Below are 21,990 nucleotides of genomic sequence, written 5' to 3' on the forward strand. Positions count from 1 at the left end.
AGCAAGAGGGTAAGAGGTGCTTTTTAAACAAAACTGCACACGCTGCAAAAAAAAAAAATAATAATAAAGTCAATATTGACTGAAGAAGTGTGTCCTTAAAAAGCAGAAAACTTGTAGATGTCTTTGAAAGCTAAAGTTTTACAAGCAGCTGATTTTTTTAAAGCTTACATTATACATGATGAGAACCTTATTAGAGTTTAGCAAGGTGTAAAAATGTGGGCTAGTTTTAAAGTAGGTGTGGATCATATCGTATCAAAGGCATATATGAAAACGCTGAGGCAAAGAGGGAAGGAAGGACTTAAGAGACCACAAATCAAGCCCTTGAGTAGTCAGAGGCTTCTAATAAGTCATCAATCACAAACATACTCAAAAGGCCTTTTAAAGAGGTAATAATTTGAGGGAAGAGTCATAATGCTATCCAAGTACATGAGTCTCCTCATGAACCAAGCCCTCACTAGAGCATCTGATATACTAGCAACAGCTAGTGGGTCCATAATGCTCTGCCAAATACCAGAAAACCTACTGATCCCCTCTCAGTGCTGTGCCGTGTGACTACCCTCCCTGGGTAAGGTGTTCTTCCATGGCAGTATGTTTCAAGACAGGAAAAGATATTCATCTGTAAACCATAACTCTAATCCTCTGAGGCCCCCGGTTAAGAGTCCTCTGGTGAATATTTCCCCTGGGCTCTAAATGAGGGAACTCCGTCATAATAGCAGGCACTTTCAGCACAGCCAATACAGTGTACGTGTGACTACAGTTAACAATGAAAACATACACTGCACTCAGGAGGTAATATGAACTATGAAGAACGAGAGCTAATGGAATTTTAGCTGAACAAACCTAATGACTCAAAGGGGAATAGGAAGGATTGTTTGTAAATGATTTTGTTTGCTTGTACTTTTTTTATTCACTTGCAGACTGAAACTGGATACACTAAACCAATTGAAAATGTTTGCTAAATCAGACAAAAAGAAATAAATCAAGGCATAGAAAAGGAAAACTATATATGTCTAGATGGTTATAATAAAAGTCAAAGAAAATGATCAAATTCTGAAATGTTTTGAGAAAGGAGAAAACTTAATATTCACAAACATAAGAATCATATCACTGTGCCAATATAATTACTATACAAGGTTTTGAAAATTATTTTATCATTATAAAAGTTTTGATTCATTAGGATTAAGAGGAGGGGATAAGGGGGAAATGGGAGGGAGGGAAGAATGGGAGGATACAAGGGATGGGATAGCCATTGAGATGTAACAAGAATAAATTAATTTTAAAAAAAAGGAAAAAAAAAAAAACCAAAAGAAATGGATAGGACACAAAACTTCTCTCCTTTGCAAATGTTGCTCTGTCTATAAATGTTTGACCGAAGACTCCTGTAAGGTCTTTAAAAATGAGGTTAGAATTAAATTTTTAATAATTAATCCAATCAATAAAATCACTAACAGGGTTGAATAATAATTTACAGCCCAGAGATCTGGGCTCCACAGTCACACTCAGTCAATCGGAATATGCCCCATAAACAACAGTTCCCTTCTCTGTCATCTCAGAGGTGTGAAAGGATTACACCAACAGCGAGAAAAGCTAAACACTGTGAGCCCACACCAACCAAGGGAGACATCTACTCCAAGGCCGATGTCGAGTTCCTTGTAAATTTATAAATTTCCATGTACTTTTCTCATCTCCAGTGTTTCCGATAGAGCCCACAGTAATCACAGCTACAGTGGATCAACTTCAAACATAAGGGAAACAAATAACTGGTAAATCGATAAGGGGTGACACACTCCTGGCTGAAATCTTGCCCTAGCATGACCCCCGCCCCACTGCCCTCCTGCCCTCTAAAGACTTAATGAATCACCAGGAGTACAGAACAGACCTGTATATTTGCCCAAGTGACAGTCAGATTTATCTCAGTAGCAATGATCATCCCGGCACCAGGAGATATGGGCGAGAGCACCGGAAGCCTGGGGCTCCACAGGGCACTGGCCAAGGGGGTCTTGCAGCTGTGCACCTCAGGTGTAAATCTCAGAATCTTGAACTGGCAGAAAGCCAGACAGCCCAAGGAGGGATAGTTTGGGCATGAGGCCCTTTAAGGTTATTTGTTTCTAGGTTGATTGACTGGGCTATAGCCAACTCGAAAAGAAGAAGATTTCTGAATGATGTTATCCTAGGAAACGTGTGGAATAACCCTGACCATGTTCCTATGGGCCACATAGTGATTTTAAATACTTAATTCCTCTGTGAAGAAAATTCAAGTTCAAATTAAAATCTAAGTAATAGGGCTCACATCGAAGAACAGAAAAGCCACAGGACCAAACAGGACAAAACAAAAGTGACTAACTCTACGACACTCAGTTGAATGGTTCAGAGCAGTCTCCTGCCTTTGCAAGTATGTGCGTGGGAAAGCTCCTTTCTGTGGGAGCTGTAGTTGCCCCAAAATGGGTAAGGGACACAGATGACCTGGGCCTAGCACAGCACTACACAAAACAAGTGCCAACACACTCTTCCGACAGTAAGCAAGTCCCTAGTTTATAGGCCCCAAGGGAAAACAGATCTAAACCACAACATCAAAAAAGGAAAAGAAGATTGAGCAATCCTATGTCAACGCTAACAGAGGAGCTGCCCACCCTGAGGAAGTGAGGCTACACCATGTGGCAGATATGTCCGCATCCCACAGAACAACACGGAAGCACGGGAACCAGAGGAGAAAAATGAGAACGCCCACTTGAACACTTGAATGCAGTGTAGAAGCAGAAAGGTTCATTTTATAGAAGGATTAAAGTGGCAGCAACAGCTAAACCTCAGAGCCAAGGGCAGGCTTTGGTTAGAGAAAGTGCTTTGCCTGGCAAGCCTGACAACTGAACATCAGTCCTAGAAAACACACAGGACTTTGGTACTTATCACTGAAGACAGAACACAAAGTGTCCGCCCTTTGTAAATGGTGCTTCCCTTGTGATTATCTCACTGAAGACTCCTGGTAGGTTCCATTTAGATTATTTCTTTTATCCTATTTCTTGGCCTTCTAGATTTCACTCTAAAGTACCTTTCAGAGGTAGATGGGAAGAGCTGACTCCCAAGACGTACCCTCTGAACTCAGCACACTAATAATATTCATAGATAAAAATAACAACTTAAATTTGAAGACCAGAGGACCAGTAATCATGGACACAAAGAAAACATAAAATAAATTAAGATTTTGCAAAAAGCAATAAAAGATATTGAGCAAATCTGTCAATTTACTAGTTACAAATAAAACTACATCATCAAGAAAACAAGAAAGGCATGATTGAAATACAGAGAAATGGTACAAACACAAAGTTATAAATCACTGTGTAGGGAGAGGGAGAAAGGGGAAAGGGAGGGAGAGAGGGAGAGAAAGAGGGGAGAGGGAAAAAATGAGGATGAAAAGGAGGGGAGAAAAAGTCAGTACTACTTGAAAGATGAATTGTTAAGGCAGGAAAGGAGCTTAACTAATTTCGAATGACTGCAAAGAACGAAGACAAACCCACTCTTCTGTGGAGGAATGTTTAAGAGTCATAAGAAAACCAAGAAAGTTCCAGTATTGAAGAGGATAAACCTAAAAGCTGCATAGAAATGTTGTTTGAAATGACAGTAGTGTGAATGTTCCTCTGACACGAAGAACAGATGCAAATAACAGACTGAGCCCCAAAGAAAACTAATGAGGGGTAATTCAAAGAGAGTCATACTCTTCGTAAGCCTTACTCTTAGTAAACCTATATTCCGCCATATCCTCTTTACTAAACTTCCAGGGAAAGGAAAAATTCTGCAGGTGTTCAGAGGAGCAAATTCCTTCCATGAAGGGGAAATCAAAATGCTTCCACTCCTTTGTTAGGAACATTCAGTACTTTGAGACAGAGAAACAATACCTTGAGAATTCTAAGCAAGACCTAAGAATCTTAGAACAAGGCAACATAGCCCCATAAGTAAACAGACAGTTAAACATGCAAGGAGTCAAGGGATATGGAAACCTAAAGCTTTCATAAGGTGAGCCACTTAATAGTGAAAACCAGTGAATCACTAATGTAAACACTGTAACTGAAAGAATCTAAACTGAAACTAAATTTCTGGAAAGTTCTCAGGGAAGATGTAATCCAGTTCCTTTATTATCAAATCAGTCTGATATGAGAACATGAAAGGAACTAAAGATACACTGAAACACAGAATGCCTCAGAGAAGCGAGACTTTTATGATTATTCTGAAAGCTCAATTCAGAGTGAAACCTAGTTGGCCAAGAAATACACTAGAAGAAATATTTTAATGGAAAAGAAACAGAGGCATGCACTCAAAATGACTTAAATGTAAATATCATTTGGTGTAAAATAATAGAAAATTAATGAAGTTATATCTTTGTCGCAGGGTCAAATTATATATTTTGTGGTAGCAGTTAGCTAATACATTTGTGAATCTCCTAACCTATCACTAAAAGGAAATATTAAAATCTAAGAAATGAGTATATACCATTTGACTCTTTCTGCTTCTGGGTGAACTCGCTCATTATGATCATTTCTAGCTCAATCCATTTGTCCATAAATGTCAGGAATTCCTTGCTTTTAACAGCTGAGTAGTATTCCATAGTGTAAATGTACCACAGTTTCTTTATCCATTCTTCTACTGAGGGACACTTAGGCTGTTTCCATGTCCTGGCTATTTTGAATAAGGCCACTATGAAAATGGTTGAACATATGTCCCTGTTGTATGGTGGAGCATTTTCTGGGTATATTCCAAGAAGTGGAATAGCTGGGTCTTGAGGAAGCCCTATTCCTATTTTTCTGAGAAAGCCCCAGATAGATTTCCAAAGTGGCTGTACCAGTTTGCATTCCCACCAGCAATGACAGAGTGTTCCTCTCTCTCCACATCCTCTCCAGCATGTGGTGTCACTTGGATTTTTGATCTTAGCCATTCTGATGGGTGTAAGATAAAATCTCAGTGTCCTTTTGAGTTGCATTTCTCTGATGACTAAGGACATTGAGCATTTCTTTAAGTGTTTCTCAGCCATTTGATATTCCTCTGTTGAGAAGTCTCTGTTTAGTTCTGAGTTCCATTTTTTAATTGGGTTATTTGGTTTGGTGGTGTTTAATTTCTTGAGTTCTTTATATGTTTTGGATATCAGACCTTTGTCAGATGTAGGATTGGTGAAAACCTTTTCCTAGTCTGTAAGATGTTGCTTTGTTCTGTTGACAGTGTCTCCTGCCTTACAGAAGCTTCTCAGCCTCGTGAGGTCCCATTTATTAATTGTTGACCTTAAGGCCTGGGCTGTTGGTGTTCCGTTCAGGAAGTTGTCTCCTGTGCCAATGTGTTCCAGGCTCTTCCCTACTTTTTCCTCTAACCAATTTAATATCTCTGGTTTTATGTTGAGGTCTTTAATCCACTTGGACTTAAGTTTTGTGCATGGTGAGAAATATGGGTCTAATTGCATTTTTCTACATGTAGACATCCAGTTAGACCAGCACCATTTGTTGAAGATGCTATTGTTTTTCCATTGAATAGATTTGGCTTCTTTGTCAAAATGTCCCATGAACGTCTTCACTTATCAGGAAAGTGGGTCAGAGGGGGAGGATATCCTATTGGGACTTTAGGCAAGAGAAGCATGGGAGAATGAGGAAATAGAAGGATCCAGAGGGTCCTAGAAACCTACAATAAGAACATTATAATGGGCGGATCTGGGCCCAGGGGTCCTGCTCAAACTATGACACCAGCCAAGAACAATACGTGCAGTGAACTTCGAACCCCTACCCAGATCTAGCCAATGGACAGGACATTCTCCACAGTTGAGTGGACAATGGGGACTGACTTTCACACGAACTCTGGTGCCCCATATGTGACCATGTCTCCTTGATGGGGAGGCCTGGTAGCACTCAGAGGAAGGATAGTAGGCTACCAAGAAGAGACTGGATACCCTATGAGCATATACAGGGGAGGAGGTCCCCCTCTAGTCACAGTCATAGGGAGACGAGAGTAGGGGAAATGTGGGAGGGAGGGAGGAATGGGAGGATACAAGGGATGAGATAACAATTGAGATGTAATATGAATAAATTAATAAAATATTACAAAAAATTTAAAAAATGAACTTCCATTGATTTTCATGTTTTATTTCTGTATGTTCCTATTTCAACAGGAAACATAATCCTTCCATTTCTGAGACAGGTATATACACCTAAAAACCTAATGTTCCCATCAACTTCACCTTAAGTATTTTGTAGTGACATATGTGCTTAGCATGCAGCTCAGTGTCGGAGCTCTTGCCTACAGTGCCTTGAGGCCCGGAGTTCAAATTCCTGACCATCAAGGAGAGTAATCTTATCATTCTAAAAGCTTTGTTGTTTCCAACAGATTTTTTTAAAATTGCCTTATGCTTTGCAAACCTGATTGCCCAGATATCCAAGCAGACCTCAAAATCCTTTGTAACATTTTCTGCCTTCAACCCTACATCTAATTTGTTAAACAAATAATTCTTCACTTAATTTATCTCCTAAATGCGCTTCCCATCATGCATTTCTCTGCACTTTCCAAGTGAATGGAGACCCCGTGAAGACACCAGCACCACTCTTCCATCAGGTAATCCTTACTCACATTTCAATTTTTTTTACACATCTTTGGCTCTAAATGCAATCCCAGCCTGTCAATGCTTTTCTAAAAATTTCTTTAAAAGCTACTCACCGTTTATACAGTACATATTAAACTTCTCTTCTTAAAGACTTTTTTCAAATTCCCCACCAGGCTATGAATTCTTTCTCACCTATGCCTCTCTCCAAACCACTTAACCTGTTCTCTACTTTACCTCTGGCAACCTTAGATCGCAGCTTATGATTCCTTTTCACTAGAACATCTTCATAATGCTAGAAATTTAATTCTTCAAGTCTGGGTTGGTGGCATCTACAAGGTGTCGCCCCAGAACTAGATACACTCATGTGACTTTTGAGGTGAAGTCCAGAGATATGAACTGCCCTTGGATGTCACTGTGGCACAAATATCGCAGAAGAACCTTACACATACCTAGATGGCACTATCTTTTGCACACACAGAGACTATATTTCAGACACAGATTCCACAGCCTATTGTTCCTAGCACCACAATGGACCAAACAGCACAAGATTATTTCAAGCATAGAACAGTGATGGAATCATGAATCCTTGTGAATACCAAGCAATGCCTGAGGCACATGGTATGTCTTAAGTCATCACACTCCAGTCATGATAAAGTGCAAAGTTCACTAAGTACGTAAACAAGTACTAAATCATCTACCACCATTATCCAGCATGTGCCCTACATAAGTCAATGGAGTGTTTTACATGACGGGCAGCGCAGGAGGCTGATTTATACTAGTTTCACCATAAGGACATGGGCAAGGCACTGAGATGTGACCTTAGCACAGTCTTAAAGTCTCTGGGCTACAAGGACATTTTGCTCTACTGTACTCTTATAGGACCACATGTTGTAAATAGGGTAAGATGTCATGGAGCACTCGATTGAGCATCTCTCACCAAAACTTTTCCCACACAGTAAGAACGAGTATTTTTGCATTCATATGTGATTACTATTAAACTCAGTTCAAAGACAAAAACATCACATTCAGGGTTAGAATCCAAGCAAAAGGTTCTTACATCATTTTCTGAATTACTGGATGGGACTTGGATAGTTGTTCTTTCACACATATCTTACACACACACACACACACACACACACAGACACACACACAGACACACACACACACACACACACATACATCACCACATCTGTCAGTTCTTCCCAGGAAATGTGCAATGATCTTATTTTCATGTCTACATCAGGCACCAACACACTGAGCCAAGCCAACACCACCTCACATGGCAAAAACCTAAATGGAATATAAAAATAACAACTGAATTATACAAATAATGATAAAAAACATCACAGAATTCTGGCAGGTAAGATGACTCAGTGAATAAAGCTGTCTGCTTCCAAGCCTAATATCCTATGTTTGATTCCCTAGAATGTACATACACACAGGGTAGGAAAAGAACCATCTATCTATCTATGATATAATAATATATCTCACACATATTTTATATCCTATATGGAGCTATATATATAATTTTTATCTTAAAGTATTTGAGAATTACTTTTATCCTCTCCTAAAGTATTCATCAGCCAGTGCCATACTTTTGGCATTCTATTATAGGGGAGGCTGCAACAGGAGGATTGGCAGTTCAAAGACAACCAGCTACAGCGTAAAATCAACAAGGATGAGCCTCGACTGCCCCGCAAACACTGTCTCTGACTATTCAGACTCTGCTGGGCAAGGAAATGGTCCAAGTGCAGGACAGGCCACCCGACAGATATTCCATGTTTGAGCTGTCTTTAATTCCTATGACAGCTGAGAGGCAAGATGGGGCTGCAATCATCACTAAGGACAAGTTAGTATTTCAGAGGCATTTAAGGCTCACTCTAGAACCAAGAGAGCTAGAAACAGGAGCCCACCACCCAGTTCCTTTGAAAAAGTAAACTGTGCCTGCCGCTTCTCTACCTAATTGTCACTCCCCCCTCCCCCTTCCCACAGGGGTATTTTTGAGAGAACCACCTCCACCTTAAGTTCTCTGCTGGACATTTTTCAGCCCTGAAAGAACTTTCTGAAACAATGTATAAATAATGTCATAATGTGGAGATTAGATATTTGATTTTCTGTTGTAACTCTTGGGCAAGTTTGTGCAATCCCACAGTATTCCAGAGATTGATAGAGGCAGTTACAGATGGAAGTAGCAAGTCGCAGTCAGAGCCTCTTATGGGTTCCCTTTCAGAAGAAACGTATTGCAGCACAGCAGGGATAAACGCTCCAAACTCGACAGGTAACACGTTTGCATCCTTCTGTCCATAGCTTAATAATGCCAATCTTCAAAGTGTTCCCCACTTCAAAGAACTAAGTACATAGTAAGAATCACTAAATGTCTTAGTTTCAGGGTTCCTAGTGTTAGAAAACAATAAGTTCAACTTAAAGTTAACACACTTTTAGAAAATGAAAAGAGGAAAACCAGGAAATATGCACTCATGAACTAGGTGAGTGCACACTGCCCTCCTCTACCCACCCACATGCACACATATAGAAATTTACTAAATGCATAAATATATAAATGTAATCTGGCATTCCTCCTTCAGCTAAATGACAGGTTAAAGCCAAATTCCTTCTGGGGAAAGTGGTAGAATTCTGTGTTGTTAATGCTGTGTTCTTTTTCTCTTTTGGAGGGGATGTTGAGAAAGGGCCTTTAGGGTCTCTATGTAGCCCAGACTTGTTTTGAACTCATTAGGAAGCCCAAGATGACCTTCAACTCTGGATCATGCTATATGCACCTCTACTGCTGGGGTTACAGGTACAGCACTGTGCCTGCTAGTCAAGGCATGTGTGTTCAGCCCAGAGGAAGAATGCACTGCCCCTGTCTACCAACCTAGTCCTTAACAAACGCCCATCCCTCACTAAGAAATAGGATGTGTCATGGAAGAAGTCCTTGTCAGCCCATCCTTGCTTTAGAGAGCTACCCTAGGTCACCATTCTTGAGGCAGGCACACTTCAGCTTCATCAAGTGCTGGGGTGACCCTCTGCTCCTCGCATTTGGTCTTCCCTCCAGCATTGGTACCACCTTGTTCAAAGACCTCAAGTCAGAAGGCCCCCAGCTTATGCACCACCTCAGTTGTTCTCCAACTGTCTTGCCTCAAGCCTACTGCTATGGGCCCTGACAGTCACTCATACTGTAGACAAGAAGCTTCTACATGTCATTCTACACTTTACACCTTGTGATAAGGATGTAACACCAAGGTCACCAGTGTATTTCTGTTTTGTACAAACTGAAGCTGCCTCTCCTCATTATGCCCCCAAACGCACCTCCCCGCATTCACACTGCAGCTGAAGAGTCTACAGCAGTAGTTCTCAACCCGTGGGTCGAGACCCCTTTGGGGGTCAAACAACCTTACCGTAGGGTTCACATATCAGATATCCTCATATCAGATGTTTACATTATGATTCGTAACCATAGACAAATTACAGTTATGAAGTAGCAATGAAAATTATTTTATGTTTTGGGAGGTCATCACAACATGAATTAAATGGTCACAGCATTAGGAATGGGGAGGCCCACTGGTCTACAGCATCAAGCGGTAGAGGATAAGAGACAGAAAAGTTTCCACAACAACAGATGGCAAATGTTTGAGTCAAGTACCATTTACTAGAGAAGAAGCCTCTAGGTCTTTGTTCTTGTGATAAATGGGGAACGTGACAAACTAGGCCTAGGGAGATGGTCTTCCAAGGCATAGTAATCACGGTCATGGAAGGATATTCATTTAGATGGCAGCAGAGTCAAAGGCCAGGGCTACAAGTCTTCAAGTAGGAATGGAAAGATCAGTGAAAAATAGCAAGGACCAAACAGGGTCTAATATCTGCACTCTCCAAGTAGGAAAGAGGGTAGAGTGGGAACACATAACCACCCGAGAGAAAAGGAATGAAGAGATAGGCTACAGCATGCCTTCAGACACCAAGGATTTCAGCAGAGTTTGCTATACTCCCCAGAATCCTTTCCTTGCACCGTTCCACAGCTTGTGGGTTTGAAGAGCCTTTCTGCTGCTCCAGCAGGCAAAAGGGAAACAACAGCCTTGTGTGTCCCCTTTGCATCCATGGCCATCCCATGGGTCCAGACCTTGGGTGCAGCTCACACATGCTGTCATTAAAATGCTGCTCTCTGCATGCATGGGCTGGGCCTAGGCACTCTACATATATGTAGCAGATGTGCAGCTTGTTCTTCGTGTGAGTTCCCTAACAATTAGAGTGGGGGCTGTCTCTGACGTTGTTGTTTGTCTTCGGATCCTTTTCACATAGCTGGGTTGCCTTGTCTGGCTTCTGTCTTCACTGCAGTCCTCCAAGCTCCATGTACTATTCCAAACATTACAAGTACCTAAGACTGCCTTTCCTCCCTTCTAGCAATTAAAGGTCAATAAAGCCACTTAAATAACAGAATAGGGGGCAAACAATGTAGCCTGACTCTTCACGGTGACATGGCTCATGTTCAATGTTCTCTGCCTTCCAAGCTGCTTTGGGAGCACATGGGGTCTCAGGGCCCACGAAAGGCAGGTAGCCCACAGACCCAGAGGAGTCCACTGTAGATAATCAACACCTATTAGCAATGCATCCATGTATTGTCTTCTGTGCTTCTAACCATCAGCCTCTGAAGCCCAAGTAGCAACTTCAAGAACAAAGTGAGCATTGCTCTTCGGATGCTAAGGCACAGGTGATGTGCTGAACTAAAGAATGAAATGATGATTTGTCACAAGGTATCTGGTTTCCTAATGGATATGTAGGGAGACTCCCAGCAGCCTCTGGGACTTCCATGCTACAACCTGAGTGCAGAATAACGGAGGGACAAACAGATGGGCTTGCAGTGAAAGCATTGAGAGTGTCCACCAGTGGTTATCATTGTATACAATGTGAGGAAAAGACTTTCAACAAAGTTCAAGCACCAGTGTTAGGATCCTAACACTGTTATATTGCTAGAAGTATGCTTTGGTCATTGGCCTCTTTACAAGTGGCATTTAGCTTTTTCCCTCTAATCTTATTTATTAAATGAATTAATTCTGCAAAATAGAGATTTGAATATGACCTAAACTTCTTCTCATGGACTGGGCTCCCATAGACATCCTGGCTGTCTGCTCTGTGGGCATAAATTTTAGAAGCTACATAGAGCCTCCCTTCCCTACTTTTATAATGATTTCTTTATATCTTCCTTGAAGAAAAAACTTTGAGATCTGAAGGCTCTTAGTACTCTGGATGAGGCCACAGCCCCTAAAAACTTGTTGTCACTCATGGGCAGTTGCTGAGCCAAATGTTAATGGAACTTGACTCACAGGTCCTGAATGGTTTATAGGTTGTCTCCATGTGGATAACTATTGGACAACCATGGAATGTATAATAGTTTTCATTCATGAAAGTAGAATCTGAATCTATCCTGTATGGCACAACGTAGAGAAAGAAAGAACACTGCCAGGCTAAAAGGTCTGATGAATTCTACAAGAGCTCGTCTGCCATAAAGACACATAGAAACTAGAGTTATGACTACATGAGACTGCAAGACAATTTGAACATTAAGATTTTTGATTATTTGACTGCACATTCCATTAAATTTCATGAAAATACAAAATTAAGTCTATTTTTATAATGTTAACTGTGAGTAGCATCAATTACTTCATTTAGATGAGTCAAAATTATTTAAATGGAACTTTTCCTCCAGTTAAAATTTTTCTCTCATTTTCACTCCAAATTTACTACAATTGGCACAAACTACAATAAATGTGTGATCATTGATGCAAACAATAAATGAAAACTTTCGCAATATTTCGAACACATATGCATACACACACATACAGAAATGATGACATGTAAACTAGGTACAATGACCCATGCCTCTGATCTCAGCAATTGTATAGCATCGGTAGGAAAAAGACAATGTCTGGTCCATCTTAGTCATAAAATAAGATCCCGTCTCAAAAATAAAAGCTATCTACACCTGCAGTCTCGAACACAGGTGCACTTTGTAACCTGCTGTTGGAAGGATAAAGGTCTCTAACATATAAAGCTCCCAGTTTTGGAAGTTCTCCCTGTGTCACGATACATAGCCGAGGGGGATGGCATGGCCGAGACAAACAGGCTTCACACTTTCTGATTGTAAAACAGGGTTGCTGTGTATCACTTCAGTGAGTTCAAAGCCATCCTAGTGGTCATGTCCATGGAGGTGAGGTGGAGGAAGAGAGCCAGGAGGATGCCACATGTGAGACAGAGCCCAGTACAACTAGCTGAGAAAATCGAGAGTGAGGCCCAAGGAATGTGATGGCCTAAGAAGCTGTAAAAGAAATGAATTCTGCTATGCAGTTTCCAGAAAGGAGCTTTGCCAGCGTCCCAATACATCCCTATGAGACCATTTGGGACTGTGACTGCCATAATCCTAAGATACCAGATAGGTGCTCTTTTTTGAACGAGTGTATAGTGACCTGTCACAATGCTGCAGGAAACAACTGTTAGAGCACTTTGCTTCAGCATTACTGTGACTAAACACACGGGTGACACAGCATGGTGAAGCTTAGTAATTAACTGGTTCTTAGGGTGAACATGTGTAAGCCTGACTCCCACTAGGCTGGAATTGCACTGAAACACGGAATTAACATATAAGATGAAGGACTGTACTCAATGCTTGAGTCAATTGTTATCTGTGTTTTTGTTAATAAAAATGCTCTTTAAGAGAATAATAAGATTCTCTACTGGCATCAGTTTGTGTAAAGAAGATTGTTTAAGGGCTGGAGAGATGGCTCAGCAGTTAGGAGCACTGACTGCTCTTCTAGAGGTCCTGAGTTCAGTTCCCCGCAGCCACATGGTGGCTCACAACCATCTATAATGTGATCTGGTGCCCTATTCTGGTCTGCAGATTTACATGCAGATAGAACACTGTATACATAATAATAAATAAATAAATCTTGGTGATGAAGAAGAAAGGAGAAGGAGGAGGAGGAAGAAGAAGAAGGAGGAAGAAGAAGAAGAAGAAGAAGAAGAAGAAGAAGAAGAAGAAGAAGAAGAAGAAGAAGAAGAAGGAAGAAGAAGAAGAAGGAAGAAGAAGATGACTGTTTAAGTCATCCTCATCCTAAGACTCAGGAGCCAGAAGGAAAAAGATCCCAAGTTTGAAGCCTTCTTGGGCTACATAGTGAAATTCTATCTAAAAACCAACACAAAGATAGTAATGTGCAGATGCGAACCACACCCAACAAATCAGACACATAAGTGAGGTATGGTGCCACATACCTATAGGATCACTCAAGTCCAAGGTCTGTCTGAGTGACAGTGGTTCCATATTTCAAGCCCCATCTCCTGCCTCCAAAAACCCACCTTAGAAGCCTTCAATATACTTCTTTAATAATATTTTTCTGCCACTACAATGGTCTTGTTAAACTAAAACTGCTTGATTGAAATGCTTAGATGTAAAATAAATAGCCCATATAATTTTTATAATTGCTCTTCAAATAATCTGCCACTACATATAGACCATGTTGGTCAGGTATGCAACACAAGATGACATACAGATTAACTTATGAACCTCTATGTTTAAGTGCAAGGAAACAAACGTGTGACTGAGAGAGGTAGAGGAAGAAGAGAGGGAGAAATTGTCTTTGACGGTCACTGGCTGGTCTACTTAACGCCATCTCCAAACAAGACATGTGGCCTGAATTCTAACAGTACAGCTGACATAGCAGTAAGGTGCTTGCCAGACACTAGCACTACTCAGCCTTAACTGTAAAAGCCTCTCTTTGCAGTGAATGATGGTTAGTGCAGACTCATGCATGCCCAAGGTGCTAAGAAGCATTGGTGAGTGAGTGCCTGCCCCTAAACGAGATTTATACCGCCCCTCTGTGCCTCAGGGAACACTGTGGAAAGGTTATAGAGTAGGAAGATGAGGAGAAGGCTGCAAACTGTCACCTCCTGGGCAAGATAGAGCCACACAGCAATCATGAACTCATAGACCCTGTGGTGGCTTGAGTGAAAATGGCCCTCATAGGCTCCTAGAGAGTGGCACTATTAGGAGGTGTGGCCTTGTTGGAGCAGAGGTGGTCTTGTTGGAGGAAGTGTGTCGCTAGAGGTGGGCTTTGAGGATCGACATGCTTACATCAGGCCCAGTGTCACTGCCTCTACCTGCTCTCTGGGGATGGGCATGTAGACCTCTCACCTCTTTCTCGAGCACCATGTCTGCCTGTGCACCGCCATGCTTCCTGCCATGATAACAATGGAGTAAATCTCTGAACTGTAAGCCAGGCCCAGGTAAATGCTTTCCTTTATATAGCCCTAGCTTAACAAAATGGCTCACAAAACCAACCAAACGAACAAAGCCATGAACGTAGGAAAGGGGCTAGCAACAATGAAGGGGGCCTGATGGGGATAGGTAGGAGAATAAGGGATAAGAGAATGGATAGGAAGAGAGTAATCAGAATACATTAAGCATATATCATGTATATGTATGTGACTGCCAAATAACAAGTTCAATGAAAAGATTGGTTTTATTACTGAAAAAAAAAAAAAAAAAAAAAAAAAGGATAACCTGTGTGCTGACTATCATTGCACCATCTCCAAGAACAGGATTTCTCCCAAGAGGAACCCAAGTATTCCTTGATCCTTGTCTGGTTCCTTGTCACCAGAATAGACCATGTCTTTCTTGTCAGACCCTAACAAAAGCTGCCATAAAAGCAGGGCAACTGGCTCACCCCATCCCAGCATGTGCATTAGTCAATCAGAAGACAAAATACAAATACTCGTCTGAAGAGCTCATTTTCCTAAGGCCAAATTGACTACAAACTAAAACAATAAATACCCACAACTTAGAGCAATAAATTTTTAATTTAATTTTCTTGAGAATTTCATGCCTGAGCACTGTATATAAGGTGAGCTTTTCCTTAAGTATTAATAACTACCAGGAAGTATGCATGGCTTTCATTTTTCCATTGCTGTTGGTTTAGTTTGCCTTATAATTTTTAAAAATATGTTGCCCAGGCTGGTTTTGAACTCCTATTTTAATGATCTTCTGGTTTTAGCCTCCCAACAGGTGGGATTCCCAAACCTTTGGTTCATTTAACTTTCAACAAAATTTGAGCAGTAGGTACTATTTATAGTCATTATAATCACAGGCAGAGCAACTAAATGAGAGAAAGACAGCGTCAGAAGGACGGAGTAGTGACACATATCTTTAATACCACAGTTCAGGAGGCAGAGGCAGGCAGATCTCTGAGTGTGAGAACCTCCTGGTCTACACAGTGAGTACAAAGACAGCTAAAAATACATAGTGGGAGTCTGTCTCTAAAAAAAAAACAAAAACAAAAACAAAGACCCGAGGTTGAACAAATTTTGAAACAGTAGTCAAGCTTCAAAAGCATGTTTTTAACTACTACATTTTAAATTCAGTACTCTCACTTGGAATACTGACTGATTGTGGTCATGAAAAGACCTACCAAAGATCTACAATACAAATTCAATAAGAAAAGAAGCAGAAAGACCTGTGAAGATGGCTCAGGATCTGGGTCTGATCCCCAGCATCCATGTAAACGAGTTGCACACAGGAACATACACAAGCAATTCCAGCACAGGGCAGGGTGAAGCAGGGCACGCAGAGAGAAGTGGACCCCGAGGATTTGCTGTCCAGTCTCTGTAGCTGAATCAGACAACATCTGGTTCAGTAAGTGACTCTGCCTCAAAATAAGCAAATGAATGAACAGACAGAGTGGAAAGCAGTTGAAGATCGCATCCACCAGCTATATCGAGCTTCTACATGTATACATGCATACACACTGTCCTACAACATGTGTGCGTGCACACACACAAAGAAGGAAAAACTCCATGTTTAATTAGACCACAATAAGGTAGAAACTCATTGTCAAGGTATAACTGTCCAACTGTAGGAACTACGAAACGCCCCTGAGAGCTGACACACACCTCCGCAGACCTTGAGAAAAACACAAACTCCTAAAAACACGAATCAGAGCTATGAAAGGGCTACCCAGTGACTCTCCAATTAAAACCAACATCTGGCATAATGAGATGAGCACAAATCAGAGCCTAGAAAGCAGAAAAAGTGGTGGGAAATCAGTAAACACAGAAAGATATTTCAGAGAGGCCTGCCTGTCTGCCAAGAGGATGTCCTTGGAGCTCCACCGGAAGTCCTTATCTCAAGGGCTTTGCTGTCCAGAGTCTTTGGAAATGACGACTTCACGCAGACCCACCCACAATTCAGGTTCAGAACCAACCACCACTACCCCTTCTCACTCCATACTTTGAACAAACATGTCTTTCGTACAAATGTGTGGTAATCAGGGATAGGCACAGTAGAACCTGTCTATAAAAGCAGCAAATATCAAAATCAAGAGAGACAGAACAAATATCACAGTATGAGAGGGGGAAAAGCTGACAATGATACGCACACACTTGAACACACACAAGGCAAAGGATCTCTTTAAAAAGTTCAAGGAATTCTGAATGTAAATCCGTATCTATCATATCTCATCATTATCAACTTAAAACATCTATCTAGACCTAAAAACATCTTAACCCCTAAACAGTTTAATTGTAAAACTAAGCTCTCAGGTCTTCAATCCCATCAGAGACTTGAGAAGGAATAAAATTAAGATAGGAAAGATGTTTTCTTCAAGGCTGTCAAATAGAAATAGCCAAAACACTAAGAATGTAGCATTTATATAATACCTGACTGTGTCATGGTTCTTCTTGCCATAGGCAGTTTATTGTATATATGTTTAATAATATAAATGTATATGAAAAAAATAAAAAATATTTAATAAAAAGCAAGTTCAAGGAATTGGTGGATGTGTAGACTTGGGAAAGAGGATATGGGTTCAAGCAAAAGAAAAGAGAATTCCAAGATATGAAAACAAGCTGACAAAGTCATGAAACACTAGAAAGATAAAAGGCCACTTTGGGAGTAAAAAACACCAAGATAAATGCTTGATTAAAAACAAAGGAAAAAGGTGCTCATTGGGCAAGTGATTAGGGAACAGGTGGAAGTTAGGACAAAGCACAGTGTAAAAGCAAGGAGAAACTTGAGACATCCTCACAAGGCCAAGGACAGGGGTGGAAGAAAAGGTCCACTTTAAATGAAAGTACATCTTAACAACGTACTTAACAAACTACTCCTGAGAGGTCCCAGGAAGGCCAAAGGAAAAAGATGCAAAGACATACATCTAAGAAATAACCTACAGTGTTATGAGTTCCTCACTCAGACATCCTGATCAGGAATTTAAAACAAACAAACAAACAAAAAACCGGAAGTGGGAAGGCAAGCTTCCTCTGTGTTTCCGCCTTCACAATGTACACAGCCCTCCAATCTACAGGGACTGCAAAATGACTTCAGCCCTAGAATGGGCAGTTCAAAGGAAGTGACTTCATGCTGTCATGACTCTCTGACAGAAGGTATCATCACTCAATACCACTCAGAGCTTCATGAGTTCGTATCTTTGTCAGGAATGGACATTCTAGTTTTATTTATTTCTTTCCTATTTTTTAAGAAGGGACATATATGTCCCAGGCTGGCTTCAAACTCGCTGGGTTGCCTTGAATTTCTGATTCTGCAGTGCTGAAAGGGCGGGCAAATGCCATCATGTTAGTTTAAGTGTGTGTTGAGGGGGCCGATCAAACTCAGGATTGTGCATGCTAGGCAAGTACTCTATTAACTGAGAAAACTAACCCCACACTGCGAAAGAAACCTTAAAAAATAAATAAATAAAATAAACCCACATAGGCCAACCAGGACTAGTTCTACTTTACAGAAGAGATCATAGAAATTCACACAGGAGAAATCCAAGATCACGTGAGAGAATGGCAGAGCCAGGGTTTGCTTTTCTTCCGATTTCACCTTCACAGAACAGGTTGCTACCCTTAAGGGCTTTAGTGCAGCCCAGGTTCAGGGCCCCAGTTCCTTCTTACCCCCCCTGCCCATCCCCTTCCTCCTCCCTCCCCCCCCCCCGTGGTTTTCTGAGCACCTAGAGCTACCAAGTTCAAGATGGAAGAAACTCTGGATTCCATCATTCTCCTTTGTCCTGTTTGAACATCCAGCCTGGGGACAGGATGAAAAGCATGGTAGCCCCACTGTACACTTCCATGGCTGTGAAGCAAACTCTTTGGTATGCATGGAAAGCAGAGACTAGCTACTGTCCTCTTGCTTTCCACATGCAATGAATACACATCACCCTGTGCTGGCGCTGGGGAATTCCAACAACTGTGGATCACAGGAAGACTTTTCACCATGGACTCTGATAAGCTGGGGTAATGTATATGCAAGTCTGGGTTTTAAACATCTGCTCAAAGCCAGCTGCTGAGAAGCACTGAGGAAACATGATGTCCTGGAAAATCAAAGAGGCTAAAAGCTATGTCCACAGAAGCCACCATGTCACTGTGGGAGCAACTATGGAAGCACACTCATGAGTAAACACCAGACGGATAACAGTGTTTGTGAGGAGGACGTGGTGGATGACTGGAATCTTTTCAAAATGTATTTGATGCTTTCGAATGACCCATGGGAGAGGGGAAACCTCAAGTGAACGGAGTTGCATATGGAAAAGAATGTAAAGGAAATATATATTTTTAATGAGGAGGCAGATGATGATCAGTCCTGAAAGCACGATTCCTGGACACAATAGACACTGTACAAATCCCAAGCAGGCGATTTGCATTTTGGAACAGAGGCCAAGAGGAACAGAGTGATATTCTGTGGCTCTTGGCAAGGCCTTATCACCACTGGCAAGCTGGAACTGTACAAAAGTACTGGAGGAGCCATATTCAAATCCCTTTTCAATTAGGCAGATGGCAGAAACTCTTTTTCAAGTAGTATTTAAAAAAAAAAAAAACTTAGTCTTAATATTGACCTTGTCGATATATTAAGGAAAAAAATCCCATAAAATTTCAAACTCATCAATTCTCTCCCTGATTCAAATGTTGTTAAAGTAGCCATAGCCTTCAAATGAGATTAAAAGCAAGTGTCAATATGTTTTCCATCCACAGGGTACAATGACTAAAACTGTGGTTGAAAATTATCAGTAAAAACACACAGAAAAATACAGCGGAGGATGACTTCAGACTCTGTTCTTCTTGCCTCCCCATCCTGTCTGCTAGGATACAGGAATGTATCACCACAGCCAGTTTATGGAGTACTGGCTCAAACTCAGGCCTCCTGCCTAGGAACTCAGCCCTCTACCAAGAGATCTTTATGCCCAGACCACAAACAAATAAATAATAATCAAAGCCTTGCTGCTATTTCCCCTACGAAGACATTGGAACTGGTGACTAATGAGCAACAAGGGGCACAAGGCATGGCCACTTGGAAAGTGTGACTTCACGCTCAGGGTGAGGACTGATGGGGTGATTGGCTCTGTCATCATCTTCAGTTATCATCACAAAATTACATATAGAACAATGATACTCCCAAAAATTATAAAGTCTGATCCATTCAAATAAAAAAGTCAGTGATGCATCCATGTGAGGTAAAGTAACAAAATGTGCATTTACTATTTTTATCCTACTAGTCTGAAGGCATAAATTTTAACTTTAGCATAGAAATGGGAATATTAATGACGTGCTAGACTCTGCTCATCACGAGCTCATAAAAAGGAACTGTTACATTTCAAGGAGTCCTGTAACCCAGCTGGTAATCTACTCAAGCCAATCACAATGGGAGCACTTACACTATGAAAATTGGGGGAAAAAGAAAGAAACAGAAAAGCAAGGCCATACCTCTTTCCTGTCTCAGAAAGCCAGTTGACTAGCATGTCACCACCCTCCACACTAGAAGACACACAGGCACTGTTAGACCTCAGCAAGCAAATGTGCCCACGGCAGCAATAGTTGGGGTAGAAAGATAAATAGTGTCAATTCTCCCATAAATATCCTGGCTACCATCACTGACTCATTAACCCTTCTCTAAAAACTTTGCAGACTCAAGTAGAAAGAAAGAAAAAGATTAACAGTGAGCGTGGGAGAAGGCCAATCGAAAGAGGAATATCTAATATGGAAAATCATTTATAAGAACCGGTGAGAAAAGGCTGGCTGCGAAAGACACCCCGTGATATAAATTTAAGGGGAAAAAGTAAACATGCTGGAAGAAGAACAGCAATGAATTGTGGGTGTGGTGCAGACAGCCACACAAGGAGCTATGAGGCACAAAACCCTGTGCTGGCTCTGCTGATTTTCTAAAACTATGAAATGAAGATTATTTAATATACTCTAATTTTCTTCTTATTATCTAGAGTGTTATAACACTAGGAAGTACCAGAAACTAGTTTAACTACCACAACAAAATAATGTCAAGCACTGGAATGCCACAGTAACTCACAGATTTTGGCCTTCTTCCAATTAGCATTTAAGCTGAGCCTGTCTTTGGGAAGTCAAAGATACTGTATTTGACGATGGTCGTATATTATGTTTACAGTATGCTCATAGGAACTTTTGCATATTAAGTACAATATGGCTCTTTTTTTCTCAGCAATCTGTCATTATCAAATGTTTCTCATTTTTGATGTTCAACTAAAATTTGGGTCTTAAAATACAGGCTCAACGACTGAAGACTTAGTTCAGTTGGTATGAAGCTGGCCTCGAGTGCACCAAGTGAATGAGATACAGTGGCACAGTCCTATAACCTCAGCACCAGGGATCTCCAGTGCAAGGTCATACTCAGTACACCATGAGTTTGAGGCCAGCCTAGGATACATGCAGCATAGTCAAAACAGAAGAGAAAAAGCTGGAAAACCACGATAGCATAAAGAGCACAAAGAGTAAAAGACATTGCCTCTTTATAAATATTGTGTGTTTAAAGGGAGAGAAAGGAACAATTGCCTTTTACATATGGTGACTGGACACTGACTGACCTCTCTCTGATTCAGGCAAAGAAATGCTCTAGTGACTGGCCGGAGTCCCACTCAGCAGAGTAGCAACCTTCCCAGTGTAGCCACACTGAGTAACCAACCTTTATGGTTTTCCTCTTCATATGGATATTCACTCATCCATTTGTTTCTACAGTGACATTGATCCTGCAAGGGAAACATCAAAGGCTACTGTGAGAGTGGGTTCTGTAAGACTTGTCGCTTGTTGGGAAAAGGGACGCTGGCGATGGGGTGGGTCCACCTGAAGGAATGAGGCAGTAGAGGAAGTCGCATTAGCTGGGACACCCTGCCAATACCTTAGGAGATTAAAAAAAAAAAAAATACCTAGATGAAGATGAAGGAGGGGATTAGAAAGGGATGCAGCAGAGGGACTGGGGTGCGCTGAGGAGAAAACGGCCACCGCAGGGCTGGGTGTGTATTCACTGTATGTGAAGAAGTCACCGATAATTAAACTAGAGCCTCAAGACAATTATTCTTAGTAAGTTATACATTTTAGAGAAATTGAGAAAATGATCACTCTCCCTTTATAAGGGACACAAATGT

At 41.2% G+C, this 21,990-nt stretch overlaps 1 protein-coding gene across 3 annotated transcripts in view; it reads right to left on the minus strand.

Moving 5' to 3' along the window:
* Klf12 (KLF transcription factor 12) overlaps positions 1-21,990 on the minus strand; it is a 355,350-nt gene that overhangs the window by 272,678 nt on the left and 60,682 nt on the right. For 2 of the 3 annotated variants that reach the window (XM_051160912.1, XM_051160910.1), the window contains exon 3: positions 21,531-21,594. The exons of the other annotated variant lie outside the window; for it this stretch is intronic. In XM_051160912.1, the coding sequence (XP_051016869.1) occupies positions 21,531-21,551 (21 nt within the window). In that variant the 5' untranslated portion in view covers positions 21,552-21,594. The remainder of the gene's footprint in view (positions 1-21,530; positions 21,595-21,990) is intronic. 3 annotated transcript variants of the gene reach the window in all.

The sequence above is a fragment of the Acomys russatus genome, chromosome 18 (assembly GCF_903995435.1).
Source record: "Acomys russatus chromosome 18, mAcoRus1.1, whole genome shotgun sequence".
NCBI classification, from domain to species: Eukaryota; Metazoa; Chordata; class Mammalia; order Rodentia; family Muridae; genus Acomys; species Acomys russatus.